This window comes from Muscardinus avellanarius (genome assembly GCF_963383645.1).
Source record: "Muscardinus avellanarius genome assembly, chromosome: 1".
In the NCBI taxonomy this organism is placed as follows: domain Eukaryota; kingdom Metazoa; phylum Chordata; class Mammalia; order Rodentia; family Gliridae; genus Muscardinus; species Muscardinus avellanarius.
This window is the reverse complement of record NC_137786.1, coordinates 80512237-80531352: the sequence shown is the minus strand read 5'-3', so window position 1 is coordinate 80531352 and position 19116 is coordinate 80512237. Positions and strand designations below refer to the sequence as shown.

General features: G+C 35.9%; 1 protein-coding gene across 3 annotated transcripts in view; it reads left to right on the top strand.

Annotated features, from left to right (window-relative positions):
- Nucleotides 1-4340: 4340 nt before the first annotated feature.
- The window catches only part of KIAA0825, a gene marked incomplete at both ends in the record, with an annotated part of 378820 nt that continues 364044 nt past the window's right edge, over nt 4341-19116 (top strand). For all 3 annotated transcript variants that reach the window (XM_080697642.1, XM_080697640.1, XM_080697641.1), the window contains one exon: nt 4341-4471. In XM_080697642.1, coding sequence (XP_080553768.1) covers nt 4341-4471 — 131 coding nt within the window. The remainder of the gene's footprint in view (nt 4472-19116) is intronic.

Sequence of the window (19116 nt, the reverse complement as noted above, 5' to 3'; positions counted from 1 at the left end):
TAGCGACTGCTTTTATGGCCTTTAATAACTACCTAATTATTATCAGTATAGGTATTAATTTATCTGGAATATTTTGCTTTTATCTAAAAATTATCATTTTCTTCATCATGATCTCTACTGTTATCAGAACTCATAGCTGTTTTAATTAATACAAAGTCTACAGAGAAAGTTATAGCATGAAATTTCATAGTGAATAAACAGCAGGAGTGAGGTGCGTAATTACCTAGGCTATGGCCTTCTGCCCAGTTTCCTCTCAACCAGCTCTCAGCACATTGAGTACTTGTCAAGAATCTTAAAACTTGTCAACAAATAGCCAAAACTGAATGCTAAATCCACAAGTCTTAATGGTCTAACTTTTAGAATTTTTTGTCCTATTAAGTATTTTATTGCTTCTAGTTATAGTCAGAAAATAATATTCAAAATTAAATTTGACTATTTAATCTATGTTATATACAAAAATAGTTTTAACTCTAAAATAGTTTCATAGTAACATTTAAGTACTATAAATAAATTTAAAATTAAGATTTATAGTATATATAATTCATGAGATAGAGGAAAGCGAAACAGATTAGATCTCAAACAGATAATCACTAGATTATATTCATAAGAATTTCTTGTAGAATCAATTTTGGTCAGTGTTCTATTGGAGCTTATCACTTATTATTTAATTTTAAATTTAGTTTGTTGGCATTGGCATTTTCAAATAGTAATATGTCAAATAAGTAGTCTTTACTGTCTTGGCCACACCTGTTTGAAAAGACTCTACACTAAGGTTTGAATATTCAAAGTATTATAATTTTTTGTGTGTGTGTATTTGCCTTAGTATGGAAAATGGAAGGGTAGAAAATTCTGAAGATAAAGAACTAAGTACACATCCTTTTCTTCTTCCCAAAAGCCTATTGAAATGTTAGTAAAAATACATATAAAAGCAGCACCGAAAGAAACATAAGGTACCTTTGGAATATTTCTCAAAGATAGAAGGTGGAGAATCTCAGAGCAATGAAGACACTAGAGGCATGAAAACCACACTCCACAATATGCAATGGGAAGTCGCTATAGTAAGAACCATTCTTTGAAACAATGCCAACATAACAGACAAAAAGTGTAAATAGCAAAGTTGGCTGTAGGGTAGCCAGCAGAAAAAGAAGGAGCTAAAGAAATGTTTGAAGCAGCTGAACAAAGCTGCTGCTTCCGCTTCCTCTCATTATGCAATACCAGTGCTTCCTTGAAAATCTGTATGATGCTGACAATCGAGATGGTAAAGGGCAATCGAGACAGCTTGGGCGTTGACCAGGGTATAAGAAACAAAATGGGTCTCAGTTACTTTCAGATCTCTACTATGACCTGAGAGAGAACAGAGGCAAATCTATCCCAAAGTGAAAGAAAACTAAAATCATTCCACTCTAGATATAATGCACTTTTGGTCACTTGTACAAATCAGGTATATTCTCGCTCTGCTCACAAAATCTAAAGAGAGCCTTGCACGTGTGAATCAACCTTCCTTCTCTGGAGTGAAAGACCTTTTGGGTAAAACAACACTTGTAATGATAGAGAAAACCCTTGCTAGTATAAAAGTTAAGGTAATGTCTTCCTCCTCTCTGAAGGCCAGAGTATTTTAATTTGCTGGAATTAACTGAAAATAGACAAATTAACAGGAGAAGAGCATAAAGGTTTATTATCATCCGCCTAATAAACTAATGAAGTTCAGAAGCTTATACCCTCTCTGTAGGGGAGAGGGAGATGGGGAAATGTAACAAGTTTTGAGGGATAATAAATTATTTTTAGGGGAATTAATGAGACAATATTTGCAAATGATGATATTTGGAGATTGAGTAGGACCCAAGATAGACACCAAGTCTGTCTAGGTATGGTGGCATTTCTCAATCTTCTTTACTAGAGATAATGAGTTTAATTATTTGTGGTTAATGAGATTTCAAGGAAGGCCTAAAACAATTGCATCTCTTTTGGAAGAGCTTACTTGACTCAGACAAGGAACTTGAGAGAAAGCCCCTTCCTGTTCTTAGAAGTAAAGGACAGAGAGACCTTGGTTATAAAACAGTTTCTAATGCCTTTCAATTTCCTTCAAAGAACTCAACTCAAAGCATTATACTATGGGGTATTCTTTTATCAATCCCAACACTGGCTTTCAGTATCAACTTAGTCTTATTTTACTTATTATTATTATTATAATTATTATTATTATTATTATTATTATTGATGGTACTGGGGATGGAACCCTTCTACCTCCGGGCTACACTCTCAGACCTATTTTTTTATATATTTTATTTGGAAACAGGTCTCTTAGGCTAGCACGGCTGGCTTCGGACCTGTGCGATCCTCCTGTCTCCACCTCCCAAGCTTGGGGATTACAAGCGTGTGCCACCATGCCCGGCAACTTAGTCTTTTATTGATAAGTAAGAACTGCCCATCAAAGATCATGTAGACATTTGTAGCAAATCAGTAACATTAGAGAATTGTGATTAATGAAATGAATGACAAAGAAAAAAAGGCAAAGTGTGTACAAAAATAATTATCCCTGCCTTAGCTTTCCATCACTATGACAAAATGCCTGAGATAAACAACTTAAGGAAAAAGACTATTTTGGCTCATGATTTCAGAAATTTCAGTCCATGGCCTACCGGTACAGTTGCTTTGGAGTCTGTGGCAAAGCAGGACTTCATCGTGAGTATTGCATGGTAGAGCAAAACTGCTCACCTCGAGGCAGCTGGAAAGCCAAGAGAGAAAGGAAGTGTTCAGAGTCCTAATATCCCATTTAAGGGCATGCCCTCAATAACTTAAGATCGTTCCAGTAGGCTTTGCCTCTGAAAGGTCCCACCAACTCCCAATAGCGCCATAGTCTATGACCAAGTCTTTAGCATGTGGGCGTTTGAACATACAAAATCCAAACCATGACTCCATCCATAGGGTGGGGCTTTCTTAGAATTGGCCAGTAACAGCATTTCGTAGACACGTTGACCTTTATGTAGCATTATGTGATTAGCTAGCATTAGAGAAATATGAGCAGATGCTATAAGAGTCCCTTTGGGGCTAAAGTAATGAGGAGGCTAATTCATCTTTCCCACCTAGCTCTTCTTCCACACCTTCTTCTCTTCTTTCTTTTACTCAAATGCACTTCCTTAGCAGGATCTTGCCTGATATTCCTAGATAAAATAGTTCATATGCTATTATTTTATCACTTTTACTCTAACCCATTGCTTTGCTTCACCTGTCCTCATAGCACTTCTTATCATGTGATCTTTTATATAATGTCTGTTTACATGTTTTTAAAATCTCTTTTCCACCAGAATAAAAACTCATGAAGGAAGGAACTTTAATGGGTTGCAGCTATATTCCTGCCCCTATAGCAGTGCCTGTTACTTTTTATTTTTTATTATTTATTTATTTATTTATTTGGTGGCACTGGGGTTCCTGGAAACCCTTCTACCTCTGGGCTACACTCCCAGACCTATTTTTATACTTTTTTTTAAAATTTGGAAACAGGGTCTCTTAATCCAGCGTGGCTGGCTTCGAACCTGTGGAATCCTCCTGTCTCTGCCTCCCAAGCATGGGGATTACAAGCATGAGCCACCATGCCCGGCTACTTTTTAAACATTCAATAAAAAATATAGAATGAATGAACAGTTGAAGCTTTGGAATGGGAACATGAACTTGCCTTACAGAGTAGCATAGCTTCAGTTTTCAGTCAGTTATCAATACTGAGGTAGTCAAGGGGAGCTAGAAAACCTCCAGGAAAACTGTGCCTTCTTCACATGTAAACAGGACTAAACAGCCAAATGTGGTGGTGCACACTTGTAATCCCAGTGCTTGGGAGGCTGAAAGGAGAGGATCAGAGGTTTCAGGAAAGCCTCAGCAAGTAGTGAAACTCTCATTAGCCTAGTAGATCCTGTTTCAAAATAAAAATAAAATAGGCTGGGGGGTATATCTCAAAGATAGAATGCCCCTGGACTCAATCCCCAGTATCAAACACACACACACAAAGTCAGGCTACAATTTCCAAGTCAGTATATTGACAAGGATGGAGGGTGTTGTTCTAACTACCTGCCCTTGTTTACCATGGTGTCTGAAATCTATGATTTCCTCCACACCTCTTGGTTACATTGAGAAACAGCAGGATGCTTAAGCTTAAGCGCCCATTGATGGCTGTGTGTTGTTCAACTTTTAAACAGTAGAGAAGTGTGAAAATTAGGTCTTCTGTATTTCAGTGTGCCTATAAAAGGAAATTATTATTTTTGGTTTCATATTACAAATTGAAGTGGTTTCTTTTTTGTCCCCATTTTGGGGAAATTGACATGTTTTATTGTTTACTCTTATTCTTCAGAATGGATTGGGTACATGAACATTCCCATAATTCTTTTGACATGCAAAGTTTATTAAACTCATTCCCTGGAGACTTGGAGTTTAAGCAGATCTTCAGTGACATTGATGAACAGATGGAACAAAATGCTACAAGGTAAGTTATTATTATTATTATTATTATTATTATTATGTGTGTGTGTGTGTGTGTGTGTGTGTGTGTGTGTGTGTGTATGGTGCTGGTAATGACTCCAGGGGCATTCTGCCTCTGAGATATACCCTTGGCCCTGTTTTATTTTTGATTTTGAAACAGAGTCTCATTAAGTTGCTGAGGCTAGCTATGAACCTTCTATCCTCCTGCCTCAGCTTCCCAAGTGCTAGTGTGTACCATCATGCCTAACTGCTAATCATTTTTAAGGTTTTTATATAAAATTCAATTAGTCTATATTTAATGTTTCCTGTTCTTCAGTAATTTTGGGTTTTAATTATCATTAACTTTCATGTGCAATATTGGTTACACACCCCTTCTTAAAATTTAACAGAATGGCCTTTATCTGGTTAGTACTTTTATAAGACTGGGAAACATAAGCACCACTTTCAAATAGATAAATTATATAAATAATGATTTCCAGAATTGTCAATATGTTTAAAGTTAAGCATTGTCTTTTGAAGGATAAACACAAATTAAAAAATTTAAATTAAAGTATTCAAATAAAATCAGGGCAGTGTGGCATGCACCTGTAATTTCAGAGCTTAAGAAGCTGGGACATGAGTATTGAGAGATTAAGGTCAACCTGAACAACTTAGGGAGACCCTTAGCAACTTAGAAGACCCTGTCTCAAAAATTAAAAAAAAAATTTACAGGGCTATGTATGTAGCTGGGAGGAAGAATCCCCTGGGTTTAATCCCTGATACCAAAAATAAATAAAATAAGAGTTTTAAAAAATGGCAACATAGGGCTACAGTTTCTGAGTTGCCGAAAACCGAATATTAAAAATAAGCTATTTTGCATAATATTTTTCACCTTGCATAATGTTGTCCTTTAAAGTCTTCTCACCTAAGGGAGAGGCTTGGGACTCCATGGAGTGTTCCAAGGCTCGATTAGTCTCCTTTACCTGATACAAAAGATAGTGCTTTCAAATCCAGGGAGAGATAGGGAAAGCAAAGTAGTTTCCCACTTACATATGTTGTTCTTTGATAGAGAAAACTTTGTCCTCATATGTATTTGGGTGCCCTCCGATCAGCTAAAAATTATAATTTATTATATGTGATAAATGTGAAAACCACAATCAAAATTTCTACTCTGCAATAATACATAGCATTTCCTTTTTTAAAAATTAGGGTGTAGTTTAAGTGGTTAAAACATAGTAAACCAAGCAAATGCAATGTTTCTATGATGTTTTTCCTCCTATTTATAGGAGAATGTAGTTAATTCTTTATCATCAGTGGTGAGTATAAACAAATTCAAAAGATAGCATATTGTTGGTGAGTTATAATTAGAAACAAGATCTTCTTTTTTCTTAGAAATCTTCTCCATGAAATTAGTAGAGAAAGAAGACACTTTCACTATTGATTAAACATTAAACCAGAATATGATATGAATCACAGGCAATCCACTAAGAAATTTCAAAACAAAAAGGAATCTCACCAACTCATATTACCAGGCAGACACAGTCCATTACACACATTATCAGGAAATCGCTATTCTCAAGGAAAAAGGATTACAACACATTTTGTCACAAAGTTCATCCTAATTTTACCATGGTAATTAGGAAAACTATCTGTGTTATCTAATAGACTCAATCTTGTCGAGAAACAAACTTCTCATATCTTTATGGCAGGAGGTTATTTTGCAAATTGGAGCAAGATTTCTGCAGAAGTCAGGCTCTTAACTCTCTCACAGCAACTGGGATATGAGGGAGCTATCTCCCTTGCTATTTGTATTTCAAAACCAAAGCTCCCAAGTTCTAAGAACACTCCTGGATCACAGAGTGACAAAAGGCACATCTCTTCTTCCAATGGATCCTGTCAAAAAGATGAAAACGTACTTACAATTAAATTTCTTAAAGCAAATGATTTAAGAAAAGAAGAGGAAAATCTTTCCCCTTAATTTTAACAGGAAGAATAAAACCTATTTTTAACTTGTACTTGCCCTTGTAATGTGTATATATGTTATGTATATATTTAAAGATATCATATATATATGACTTAACCATACTATTGAGATAATATGTTTAATATATTTAATATTTATATACATATAAATATTAAATTATAATATTAAGTTATAATATTTAATAATTTAATATTATTAAATTATAATACATTATCAAATGATAAGATTGTTAATATTTATATAAATGTAAATATCAAATGTGTATTAATATATAATATATGAAACAGTATAATTGTGTATTTATATAATTTTTATATTCTATATTTATATGTTACATAATAGAGTTTCTAACTTAAAGTAACTCACAAATGAAAATAGTATTTACTTGAATAAATTGACAAGTCATTTATCTAAATTTGAAAGATGTTTGTACTTTTTAAATGTAAACATTTTAAAATATAAACTCCCTTCACAATGGCATTTAGGGTCCATCAAAACAGAGCAAGTCACAGAACTGATATTTTGCTGTAGATTGCTTCATTTGTATTTGCCAAACCATCTGTAATTAATTTCCTGCCCTATTTAGTCATTTAAAAAATCATATGTAAAACCAAAACAGTGATTAGAATATTTTATTTTGCATTCATAAATTGTTATTTAGGTTGAACCTCAGATGTTAGTCTTATAAAGAAAATGCAGTATGAAATATAAGGATATAATTTTTAAATTAAAAATATTTTATGGCCCATATATTAAAACAAACCTAGAGCAGAACCACCTCAAGTGACCATTGATCTTCACAAGGGATAAAATAAGAGAGTAGCTATATGTGCTGTGTGCTACATTTAGAATCAAATCTATTTTTCATCAAATTCAATTATGTTTTTATTATACTCTAGAGAATAAACATAATAGTATAGGGTGTATATATTTTTAAAAATAAAACACTGAATAATAACTATGGTTCAAAAGAGTGTAAATCATTTATGCACTCATTTATTGCCTTCTAACAGAATAGCTTTTAGAAAATTGTATGTCATGACGAATCAGTTATGCCACACTTACACTGCAGTAGTTGAATTACCCTTGGCATTTTTGTAGTCTAACAGTTCTATTTTTCTCCCATTGGTGTACACTGAATAATAACGAACATCTATATGATGTGGGTTTTCCCCAATACTTTTAAAGGAAAAAAATGTTAGTAGTTCATTTTTTAAATATAGTATTTTTTCTTACAGTTGAATTTTTAAAGCTGTATTTCTTACAGGGGCCCTAAGATCTTAAGTGTGAGTTCCTTTTCTCTTCTAAATATCATCAAGTTTTATGAGCCACAGGGTCTCTCCACCTCCCCAAAGCAATGATTCACCAGAATGTACCAGTGTGCCCAGAGGTCACTGGCCCTTCACCTGCCCTCTGGAGAGGAAGTCGTTCTCTCAAACCATTTTCACTTCTGCACCCTCATTTCTACCCAGGTCAGAGCTGGCAACTCCTAGTTCTGATCATCAAAGTCAATGATATGGCAATGAATCATTTACTTTGGACACATCAAAATCGATAAGATGATAAATAACCTATTATGGAAGAATGCAGTGAGTATTGTACCCACAGACTCAGTTAACTAACTGAAAATTGCATGTGGCATTGAAATAATTTTTGAACTGACTGGAACTTATTAGTTTAATAAGATATTGAGGTATGGAAGTTCCCTTTGGGCTCACAATGTGACCATATGAGTTTTATTTTTTATGAGTTAGAAAGATATTATTGTATCTTAAGAATTTCTTCTACTCCTCTATTTATGGTTATAGAAAAATTCTCTGTGTACCTCAGGAAGCAAGTTTTACTGTTACTGATGTAAGATGTTTACTATTTTTAAAAAAATCTTAACAAAAGCAGGAAGTGCTGCTAGAGAAGATACCATGGGTTTTAATTCCAGAGATGTGACAGGAAGAGGGATATATTGGATTAATGGTTTCTGTAAATTTAACTATGCTTATTAATGAGAAGATGCATGTCCCATAGGTTATACTTACTCTTCATATAATGTTTTGCTTTTTTGGAGCTTAATGTAAATTTTTCTTGGAGATTTTCACTACTAGGTTAAAGTTTAGAAGAAGTAACCAAAAGAAAACTGTAAATAATCTATCAACCTTGTGCTTGTCATGGAAAACCCACAAATCTTCTAGTGTAGATACATACACACACACACACACACACACACACACACACACACACTACATTTTATAGCCATGCCAAATTATATAAAATTAGTTTTCAAAGACTATGTTACATATTGTTTTTTGGAGTACTATTTTGGCAGTTATTTAATAAGAAGAAGAAGAAGATACAAATTAATATTTTATTTTATATACTTCTACTTGTACTTTGGTTTGGGGTTTCTTTATTTCATATATACATATACATATATATATATATATATTTTTTTTTTCAGTACTGGGAATGAAACCCAAGGGCATTCTACCTCCCAGCTATACCCTCAGCCCTATTTTTTATTCCTTATTTTGAAACAGGGTCTCACTGAGTTACAAAGGACCTTGTTAAGTAGCTGAGGCTGTCTGTGAACCACGATCCTCCAGTCTCCGCCTCCCGAATGCTGGGATTACAAGCCCATGCCACCATGCCAGCCTATTTCATATTCTTTTTTTGTGTGTATGGTTTTGGGGATGATACCTTTCTACCTCTGAGCTACACTTCCAAACCTAGTTTTTATATTTTTATTTGGAAACAGGGTCTCTTAAGCCAGCGAGGCTGGCTTTGAACCTGCGTGATCCTCCTGTCTGCCTCCCAAGCATGGGGATTACAAGCGTGCGCCACCATGCCCAGCTATTTCATATTCTATTTAACAGAATCCCTAGCCAGGCATGGTGGCTGATGCCTGTAATCTCAGTACTTGGGAGGCTGAGACAGGAGGATCGCAGGTTCCAGGACAGCCTCAGCAAGTAGTAAGATTCTTATTAACCTATCAAAATGCAGTTTTCAAATAAGAAAAAAAAAATTGACTGGGAATATATCTCAAAGGTCAAAAGACTCTGGATTCAATTCCCAGTACCATAAATAAATAAATAAATAAATAAATAAATAAATAAATATAACAATTCCTACCTCTTCTCCATCCTACTGAACAAGACCAGGCTACATGGAAATAAAACAAAAGAGGGCTACTTTCCTTGAATTTCACTGAACTAAAGACCTAAAAAGCTACTTTCCAATTTCCTCTGAGTGAGCCATTTTTTCCAGTACCCCTGCTCTCCTCAGATAGCTTCCTAGGCCTCAGCACCTTGGTAGCCTAACTTTCTGGGCCCTCTTCATGAAGTCCCCACTTTTCCATTCCTCCCACTGAAGCTCTCAACATGAAGTCTCATAATGGTTGTGGGCAGTGGTGGCAGAGAGTGGAAAGAAGGCAGGCCACTGTTTTGCATGGTGGTCTCCTGAACCACCTTCTCAGCGTTCTCTGTCACCAATAACTACACTATTTGGAGTATTTATGATGGTCCTTACTCCTTTCCTCAGTGCTTTCCTTAAGCCTCTGTATTAGAAGGCAGGGTGCATAGGGTAAAATAGGTCCAGATCTATATTAGATGAATAAGAGATTCTTTCAAGTAGTATATTTTATGTGTTTAATGATTTATAACAGTTCAACTTTTATTTTTAGGTATGTTAGCTTCACCTACTATAGGCCAAGCAGTCATAAGGCAATAAGAAATATTGTTTGAGGATATTTCTAAGAACATTGTTATAATTATGGGAAGTAAAGTTAAACCCATGTCTGTCTGGTGTGTGTGTGTGTGTGTGTGTGTGTGTGTGTGTGTGTGTGTGTGTTGTAATGGGAATTGAATCAAGAAACATTTTACCCTGAGCGAAGGTCCCAGCCCACTTGTTTTGTTTTGTTTTGAAATAGGGTCTTACTTGGTTTCTGAAAGTTTCACTATGTTACTGAGGCTGTCCTCCAGTCTGTGATCCTCCTTTTAAATTGTTATGATAACAAAGTACACATAGTAAAAATTCTAATATAGAGACTGAGTCAATGATGGTTGGTCCACTGAGGATCTTAGTTAATAGGCCAAAGGTAAGGAAACCCCACCCATGAAGTATCAACCTGCAGGCCTGTTGAAGACCTGTCCCAGGTCTAAGAGGAAGACCAGTAGAGAAAACACTACAGGAAAGCAGAGCCCTGATAACATAGCACTGTGGCTGGTTCCCCTTTCCTATTGGATGGGAGTTTTTTATTAAACGACTCCACCAACTTTCCTTGGAATGAGTCTTTTCTAGAACTTGAGTAGAGTCAACACCTTGTCTAAAAGGAGTCACTAACACCCAGGCCATTACTAATCACAATTCTAGACTAAAATGACTAAGGATGGCCTTCTTTGGAACCTGGGATGGGAGCTGAGTGGGGGACTGAAAACTGGTGCCTTTACTTCTTATTACTTTAAAGACTAATTTCTAAACCAAGCATGAGCATGGTGGCACACGCTTGTAAGCCTAGTATTTGGGAGGCTGAAACAGGAGGATCTGGGTTTGTGGTCAGCCTCAGCTACTTAGTGAGGCTCTCTGCAACTCAGTGAGACCCTGTTTCAAAATAAAGAAAAAAAATAGGGCTGGCAATGTCATTTGGAGGTAGAATGTCCCTGGGTTTCATCCCTAGTATTGCAAAAAAAAATTTTTTTTTTCTATTTTAAAGGCATTCATTATCCATCGCTATATCACCACTGCCTAAAACAATCCTGGAACATAGAGGAAGAGGACGAGAAGACAATCAGTAAATTTGTGTTAAGCATGTTTGTTAGGCCTCTCTTGTGTTTGCTTTACTTTAAATTATAGTGATGCTACATGAGTAGAATTGTAGAAGTCTTCCTGAGGGAGACCAGTCTCAATGCTAGGCACAGTGGAACACACCTGTAATCCCAGTACTTGGGAGCTGAGACAGGAGGATCACAGGTTAGAGGACAGACTCAGCAATTTAGGGAGACCTTGTTTCAAAGTAAAAAACTAAAAGGGTTGGAGGTATAGCTTGGAGATAGAATGCTCCTGGGTTTAATAACCTGTATGAAAAAAAAAGAGATAAAGAATAAAAAAGGAAAAAGAAGCTGTAGAAGTATCTTCAAATGTAAATTATTTCTTTATATTTTTACATTTTAATAGCAATACTGATTCATGGTAAAATTTCACATAGTGGAGGGGGCAGGAATGAGGATGTTTCCCCTGCTCCTCTGACCCTCCTACTCTCGTTCTTCAGAGGGAACCTATCTTGATATTTATTATATAACTTTTAAGAACTATTCTCTACACACATACATATGCACAGAGAAGTGTATTTCATATTTTACACAGTGGGCATGTATTGTGATTAGATTTTTTAACTTAATATGCCTCTTTAAATCTCTCTATATACATTTCTGCCTCATTCTTTTAAATTTTAGTTGTATGAGTAAACTTGTTTATTCCCTCTTGATGAGCATTTATAGTATTTTTAGTCTTTCAGCTGTTACTGCACAAACACAAGAACATGTCCTTCCCTTTTATGAGTTTATCATCTATGAGATCGTTTCTTAGAAGTTGTAGGATTAGTTATGCAAAATTGTTCTCCAGTGGCGCTGCAGAGTTCTTATCTCCGAGTACCATTATATTAGAATGTGTGCTGCATGCCCTACATTGTCACACCATGACTATAGGTGTTATTAAAACCCTGAGTTTCTACCTTCTGGTCAAATCTGTTGTTTGACTTTATGGGTGATTTAATCTGTGGAGACAGATGTGGTCTCTGATCTCTTCTGATTCTCCTTGTTACATAATTTTAACCTTTCCCCCCCCCCCATCTCTTAAGAGGAAGGGGGGAATTGTTGCAGAGTCAGTGCTGGTGCAGGTTTCCCACTTTTCTTGCCATTTTCTCACAATGATTTTAGTTTGTATGTGCAAATATTACAGAGCAAGTCTCCGCATTAAAAAAGAGCCATATTTACTTATGATTACTTATTGTGGGTATTAAACTACCATGTCCTTATAATGTAACACTTCTGAGAAATTCTCTTTTATTGTTAACATAACTCTGTGCCACTCCTTTCTTGCTTCTATCACTACAATCTTTAGTGATCCAAATCAGATATAAATTTATAAAGCAGAAGATTTAGCTGTGTCTCCCTCCACAGATATAATGCCAGGTTCACTCTTGACACTTCTAGCTTATTCTGGTACGGTCAGTATTACCTTGCCATTGACTGGAACTTGGGTAAGAGGGTCACAATTATTTGACTTTCTTAAAAAAGTGTTTTAGATATTTTAGGTTGACACAGGCCTACACTGGATCTGAACTTCTTTGAAGTCATCTGGACCATTCCAGGGTCTCTCTAAACTTTTGTAGTAGGATTGAGAGTATAAAGCAACAATTCAAGAGAGGGCCTTAAGTCTCATGTTTATTTCCATACTGTGTTTCTCAAACACACTAAACTCTAAAAGAAAAATGGGTGACGTAGTCCAGATAAGAAAACAGTAAGAGCCTGAGCCAAGTCCTCTACAGAAGGAACAGAAAGTGAAGGATACAGAGAAGACTTAAAGAGATAGTGTTGGTGGGATGTGTTGCTAAGGGTGTTTCTTCTTGACAATGTAGTTAATAACTTTTTGAAATGACCAAAACCTCTCTGAAATAGACCACAGTTTAGCATGAATGCTTAATATCTTGTACATTTTATCTACTGAAGTAGTATCTTTAGGAATCCTTTAAAAAATATTATCAGAAATAACTGCACACTAGTTTTAATAATTTAGTTTCTCTTTCTTGTGAATAGCCTATTAATCTCAAGGAATTTTAGTAATCTAGCTAGCTAAACTGGCTTTATCAAAACACCAGAAAATTTTATTTACCTCAGCACTGTTTATTTGCATATGGGACATAACTGAAAAGACTTTTCCTTAAACTGAACTTACTTGTTGACTAACAAGAACATCAACAATAAAAGAGCTTAACTTTTTATTTTTACTATGTAGGCTTCCCAAACTATAAAAGTAGTTTTAAACTTTGCCATGGAAATTCTACCCTGATTTCTACAAACACACACACACACACACACACACACACACACACACACACACACACACGGAGGAAATTGAACCCAGGGACATTTTCTTGTAAACAACAGAGTCTCACTAAGTTGCAGAGGGTCTCGCTAAGTTGCTGAGACTGGCCACACCCTGTGATCTTTCTGTGCCAGCCTTCCAGGCATTGGGATTACAGGGATGTGCCACCATGCTCTGCTTCTACTCTGACTTAAGAGACAAAATTTTAAAAAAGTATTCTAACATTCAGTGAAAAGACACACATATGTTTCCCACCTTTACACCCAAAAAGCTCTCATATTTTTTACTGCTGTGACATTTTTCTTCACTTTGAACTGTTTTGTGGATGGATAATAACAACTATATTTTAAATCTTGCAGAACTTTTTACAGTGAGTTTAGGATTTGATTTGAATTCTTTTCCTTTCTTTTTCTCATATGCCATTAATGAACTATTGTACAGCTGCTGCTCTTTAATGCTGTCTGTTTCATTCCATGACATCTTAATCATTTTGGAAGATAGTACATACTATGTGTACATATGCATACATATTAATGCATGAATGAAAGTGTGGCCATAAAATCAAAATTATAATTTTACTGTATGTATGCAATATATTTTATATAATATGTATGTATGTATGTAATATATTTTATATAATATTTATATAATATATAATATTTCATACTGTATGTATGAAAATTTTTCATTTTTTGGGTCTGGGGATGGAACCCAGGGGCATTCGACCTCCGAGCTACACTCCCTGCCCTATATTTTATTCTTTATTTTGAAACAGGGTCTCACTAAGTTGCAGAGGTCCTCACTAAGTAGCTGAGGCTATCTGTGAACTGTGATCCTCTAGTCTCAGTCTCCTGAATGCTGTGTTTATAAGCGTGCGCCACCACGCCTGGCTTAGTTTTTATTGTTTAAATAGAGATAGTTTTGAAGTGAGACGGCAATGAAGTTAAATGATTAGTGCTGACTTCTGAGGAGTCAGTAGTCAGTGAATCTTAAGGACAGTGACTCTATACTTTTTTTTTTTTTTTGTACTGATGATGGAACCCGGGGCATTGTACCTCTGAGCTACTCTGCTAGCTCTATTTTTATTTTTTATTTTGAAACAGGGTCTCACTAAGTTGGGGGGTGACTCACTAAGTAGTTGAGGCTGGCCTCAAACCTGCGATCCTCCTGTCTCAGCCTCTCAAGTACTGGGATTACTAAGCGTGCACTACCATGCCCGGTTTATACTTTTTTTAAAAAAAATTGCCAATATCCTTATTTATAATCTCCTTTTCTATAGGGAAAATTCATTTCTATGCCCCCTACAGGCACATTTAATGGCTGCCTTTTATGTATACCCCTAGAAGTTTGTATATATCTTTAATCAAGTCTTACCATTTTGTTGTTGTTGTTGTTGTTGTTGTTGTTGTTGTTGTTTACAGGTATAGCTCTGTCACTAGACAAAGTTCTTCTAGGGATGGCATGATGTCTTACTCAAGTTTAGATCCTTAGTATATACCATAGTGTATACACATAGTCAGCATCCAATTAATGGTTATTAAACACAATACTTTCATTCAATAAGCAGTTTTTTTATAGTCAAGAAGTCCAGAAGTGAAAGCTGAATGAAAAAAATTGCCATGGATATCTTTTTAAAAAGGCATATACCCTATGGCATTTTCTAAATTGTTCCTAAATTGATTTATACACAGCTCTCAGTAATGCATCCACTTGCACACATCATTAACTTGGATAATTCAGTCATTATAATTAAAGCACATTGGGTTTCAAATTTATTAAGAAATGTTGAGATGTATGAAAAGACATAGAGTACTATGATAAATATTCGTGCACCCACCATCCAGTTTAAGGAATAAACAGTGCCAGTACACTACAGCTCTCACTGAAACTCATCCGACTGCCATCCCTACCCTTCCAGAGGCTGATGTGGGATCATTCTAGTGCATTTTATTGTACTTTCACTACCTACATCTATAATCCTGAGCAGGATGTTGCTTCATGTGGAATATTCTCAAATTAGTATATAAGTAGTATCACACAGCGTGCATTTATTTGTGCTTTCCCCCACTGTGGGGAGCCATTAAGGCTTTCCCCTAGATTGGTGTTTCTGACTCAGCTGACTGTCCTTCATCCAGAGTCAACAAGGTTTGGGGTTATGGAAAGTTCAAAGAGGTTTGAGAGAGGATCAGGTGGAGATGACACGAGGGTACTGATAGGCCTATCTGTAATGTGTGTGTTTTGTATTGATCTTTATTGTATTCTGGTGGTAGTAGCACGAGAATGTTGATTGACCTGTAGCTGTTTATAAATACCTCTTGGAAAAACAAACCCAGGGTCGGCACAATAAAGATGAGATTGACCCAGAAGTTGCGTTGGCCAGGAGAGTCGGCGCAATAGAGAATACTGACCCAGGCATAGTCGTCGACCCGTAGGAAATATTGACCCACGGAACAGGGGTCGACCAATAGAGATAGTAAGATGGCGGCTCCCCCATGTTAGAATTTAAAATTCTCCATCCTCACTCCTCACTTCAGAACCCGTACTCTTGCCGGCCGGCTCCAGCACCCCACTAAACAGTATATCTGTTAGATTCATCCATGTTGGTAAGTGTATTTCCACTTTAATGACTCTTTTCCACTGAATAAACTACTCTGTCATTTAATCATTTTTCTGTCAATAGACTTTTGGGTTATCTCTAGTGGATTTCAAATTACAACTAAGGCTAAGAAGATGTTTTAGGAAGTCTGTGCTACCTGGGCTTGGTGGTGCACACCTTTAATCCCAGTAATTGGGAGGCTAAAACAGGAGGACCACAGGTCTAAGCCAGCCTCAGCTATTTCAAAATAAACAAATTATAGAAACAAAGAACTGGGGTCATAGCTTAAAGGTAGAATGCCCTTGAATTCAATCCCCAGCACCAAAGAAAAGTAAATAAATAAATGAAAAGTTCTAGCCAGCCAAATAATTTGTTTGTTTGTTTGTTTTTGTTGTACTGAGGATGAAACCCAGGGGCATTTTACCTCTGAGCTACACCCTAGAACTATTCTTTTATTTTGAAAAAGGGCCTCATTAAGTTGCTGAGGCTGGCTATGAATTTGTGATTCTTCTGTCTCAGTCTCCCAAGTATTGGGATTACAAGTGTGCACTACTGATTCAGACTTGTTTTGTTTGTTTGCTTGTTTGTTTGTTTTTGTGGTGCTGAGGTTTGAACCCAGGGGCACTCTACCTCCGAGCTATACCCCCAGCCCTATTTTTATCTTATTTTTTAATTTTTGGTACTGGGGATGGAACCCAGGGGCATTCTACCTCTGAGCTACACCCCCAGCCCTATTTTTTATTCTTTATTTTCAAACAGGGTTTCACTGAGTTGCAAAGGACCTCCTTAAATAGCTGAGGCTGTCTGTAAACTGCAATCCTCTTGCCTCAGCTTCCCAAATGCTGGGATTACAAGCGTGCACCACCATTCCTGGCTGTATTTTTATTTTTTATTTTGAATCAGGATTTCTCTAAGTTGCTGACAGCCTCATTAAGTTGTTGAGGCTGACTTCAAAGATGTGATTTTTTTTTCCCTGAACCTCCCAAGTACAGAAATTACAGGCATGTGCCACCATACCTGGCAACCAATATTTTAAATTTGAGATTTAAAAAATTTAGGGAAGAACACCTACTATTTGAAAACTCTGTAAATGATATTCTGCTTGGGATCTAACAATAAATGTGTTAATTCCATTCTGGTTTGTTAAATTAGCTTCACTATTTTTCATAAATGACCTTGCTACTAAAGAAATTTTGAAGTAATTTACACTTAAACAGAAAGCCTTAAAACCATGATAAACAAGTACACAAGTGCTATCTTCTTTTTTTTTTTTTTTTTTTTGGCGAGTCTGGGGATGGAACCTAGGGGCATTCAACATCTGAGCTACACCCCCTGTCCTAGTTTTTATTCTTTATTTTGAAACCGGGTCTCACTGAGTTGCAGAGGGCCTCACTAAGTAGCAGAGGCTGTCCGCGAACCGCGATCCTCCTGTCTCAGCCTCCCTAATGCTGGGATTACTAGCGTGCGCCACCACGCCCGGCTTACAAGTGCTATCTTATTTCAGAAAACTGAGACTAAGAGTTTGTGTTGTCTAATAATATATAGACCTCCACCTACTCCAGATTACCACCCCCATCAGGAGTATTACTATACCAATTTGAAATATAATATTAAAAAATGTTACTTTTTAAATATTGAAAGTTAAATTCTAATTTTATTTTATTTCAATTAAAGATACATTGTTAGATTACATGCTAAATTGAAAATCATCTTAATTTTGAGAATATTTCTTTTATATAACAAGTGAACAAGAAATTGCTTGACTTCAAATGCTTAAGTTTTTAGAACAAGATATGTAGGCAATGGTGAATATTGGATTGACAAGATATTTGGCAACTAAAAGTAAAATCAGGTGCTAAGAGTGAGTTCTCATGTTTTAAAATTTGTGATAAAATGATTTTAAAAGGAAGCCCAACTGTCTCAGTCTTTGTCTATGAGGGAGGTCCTTGAAATGCAACTGCTTAATCCCTTTATCAGTGTTTGGACAAATTACTAAAATATCTAGCCCTCTGAAGGCTTTACCCTATTTATAAATTGTAGTTATTGGCCTCTTCCCAGATTCAGATGTTAGAGATTAGCCTAAAAGCTGAGTCCTGATTGAAACAGATTTAAGTAGACTAACTGCTGAGCCTTTCCAATTCACATCGCTGTAATCTATTAGGTTTCATTGAATGAGACACATGAGGATGCTATAATAAAAACCTTTGATAAAGGGTCCCTAGAGTCAAGGTGTATGCCTAGGGCATCGTGTTTCTTGGACCATAAAAGTGCTTACGCAAGTTAAGAAAATACATGCCAATCTCTTGTCAGACTTAGGAGTGCTATTCCTGAGTAAGACCGTCCCATCAGGAAATTGAGTGGCCTGTGACCAGAGGAGGTATTGTTTTTCTTTTAAGTTCTTTGTTTTCATGAAAAGGTTCTTTGATTCTCAGGGTTTATTTTTTTCAAGGTAATTTAGCTTGAATTCACTTATGCTCAGAAGTTACCTAAAAAGTTTTACTCTTTTTCAGTTTTACTCTTAACTTTTTCTGTTTCAGTTTTACTCTTCAGTGTATGTTTTATAGTCAACCCACACCTGATGAATTTCAAAGAATTTCACAAATGTCAATTTTAATAATCAGGGCTTGGTTTCTAACACCTACCTGGTTCAATTATATGGAACCTATAATTAATAGCAATTATATTTTCAAAATAGAAACTTTACTGTTTTGAGCAAGTCAGTATTTTCTTAAGAGGCAATTTTGTAACTGTCAATTTTAGGTGCAGGGATTCTGCTTCAAAGAAATTTACATTTACATGCTTTCTTGCAGTTTAGATATGCTGCCATCAGGTGGTAGTAATATGTCATATCCATGTGGCTCCAGAGATTATCCTTTACTAAAGGTCACCAGTTTACCCCACCAAATTCATAATCATAAATGTGCAGAATCATATGTGGAAATTTATATAACATAGTATATCTGTCATTTTATCAGAACTAAGGATGCTTTGAATAGAA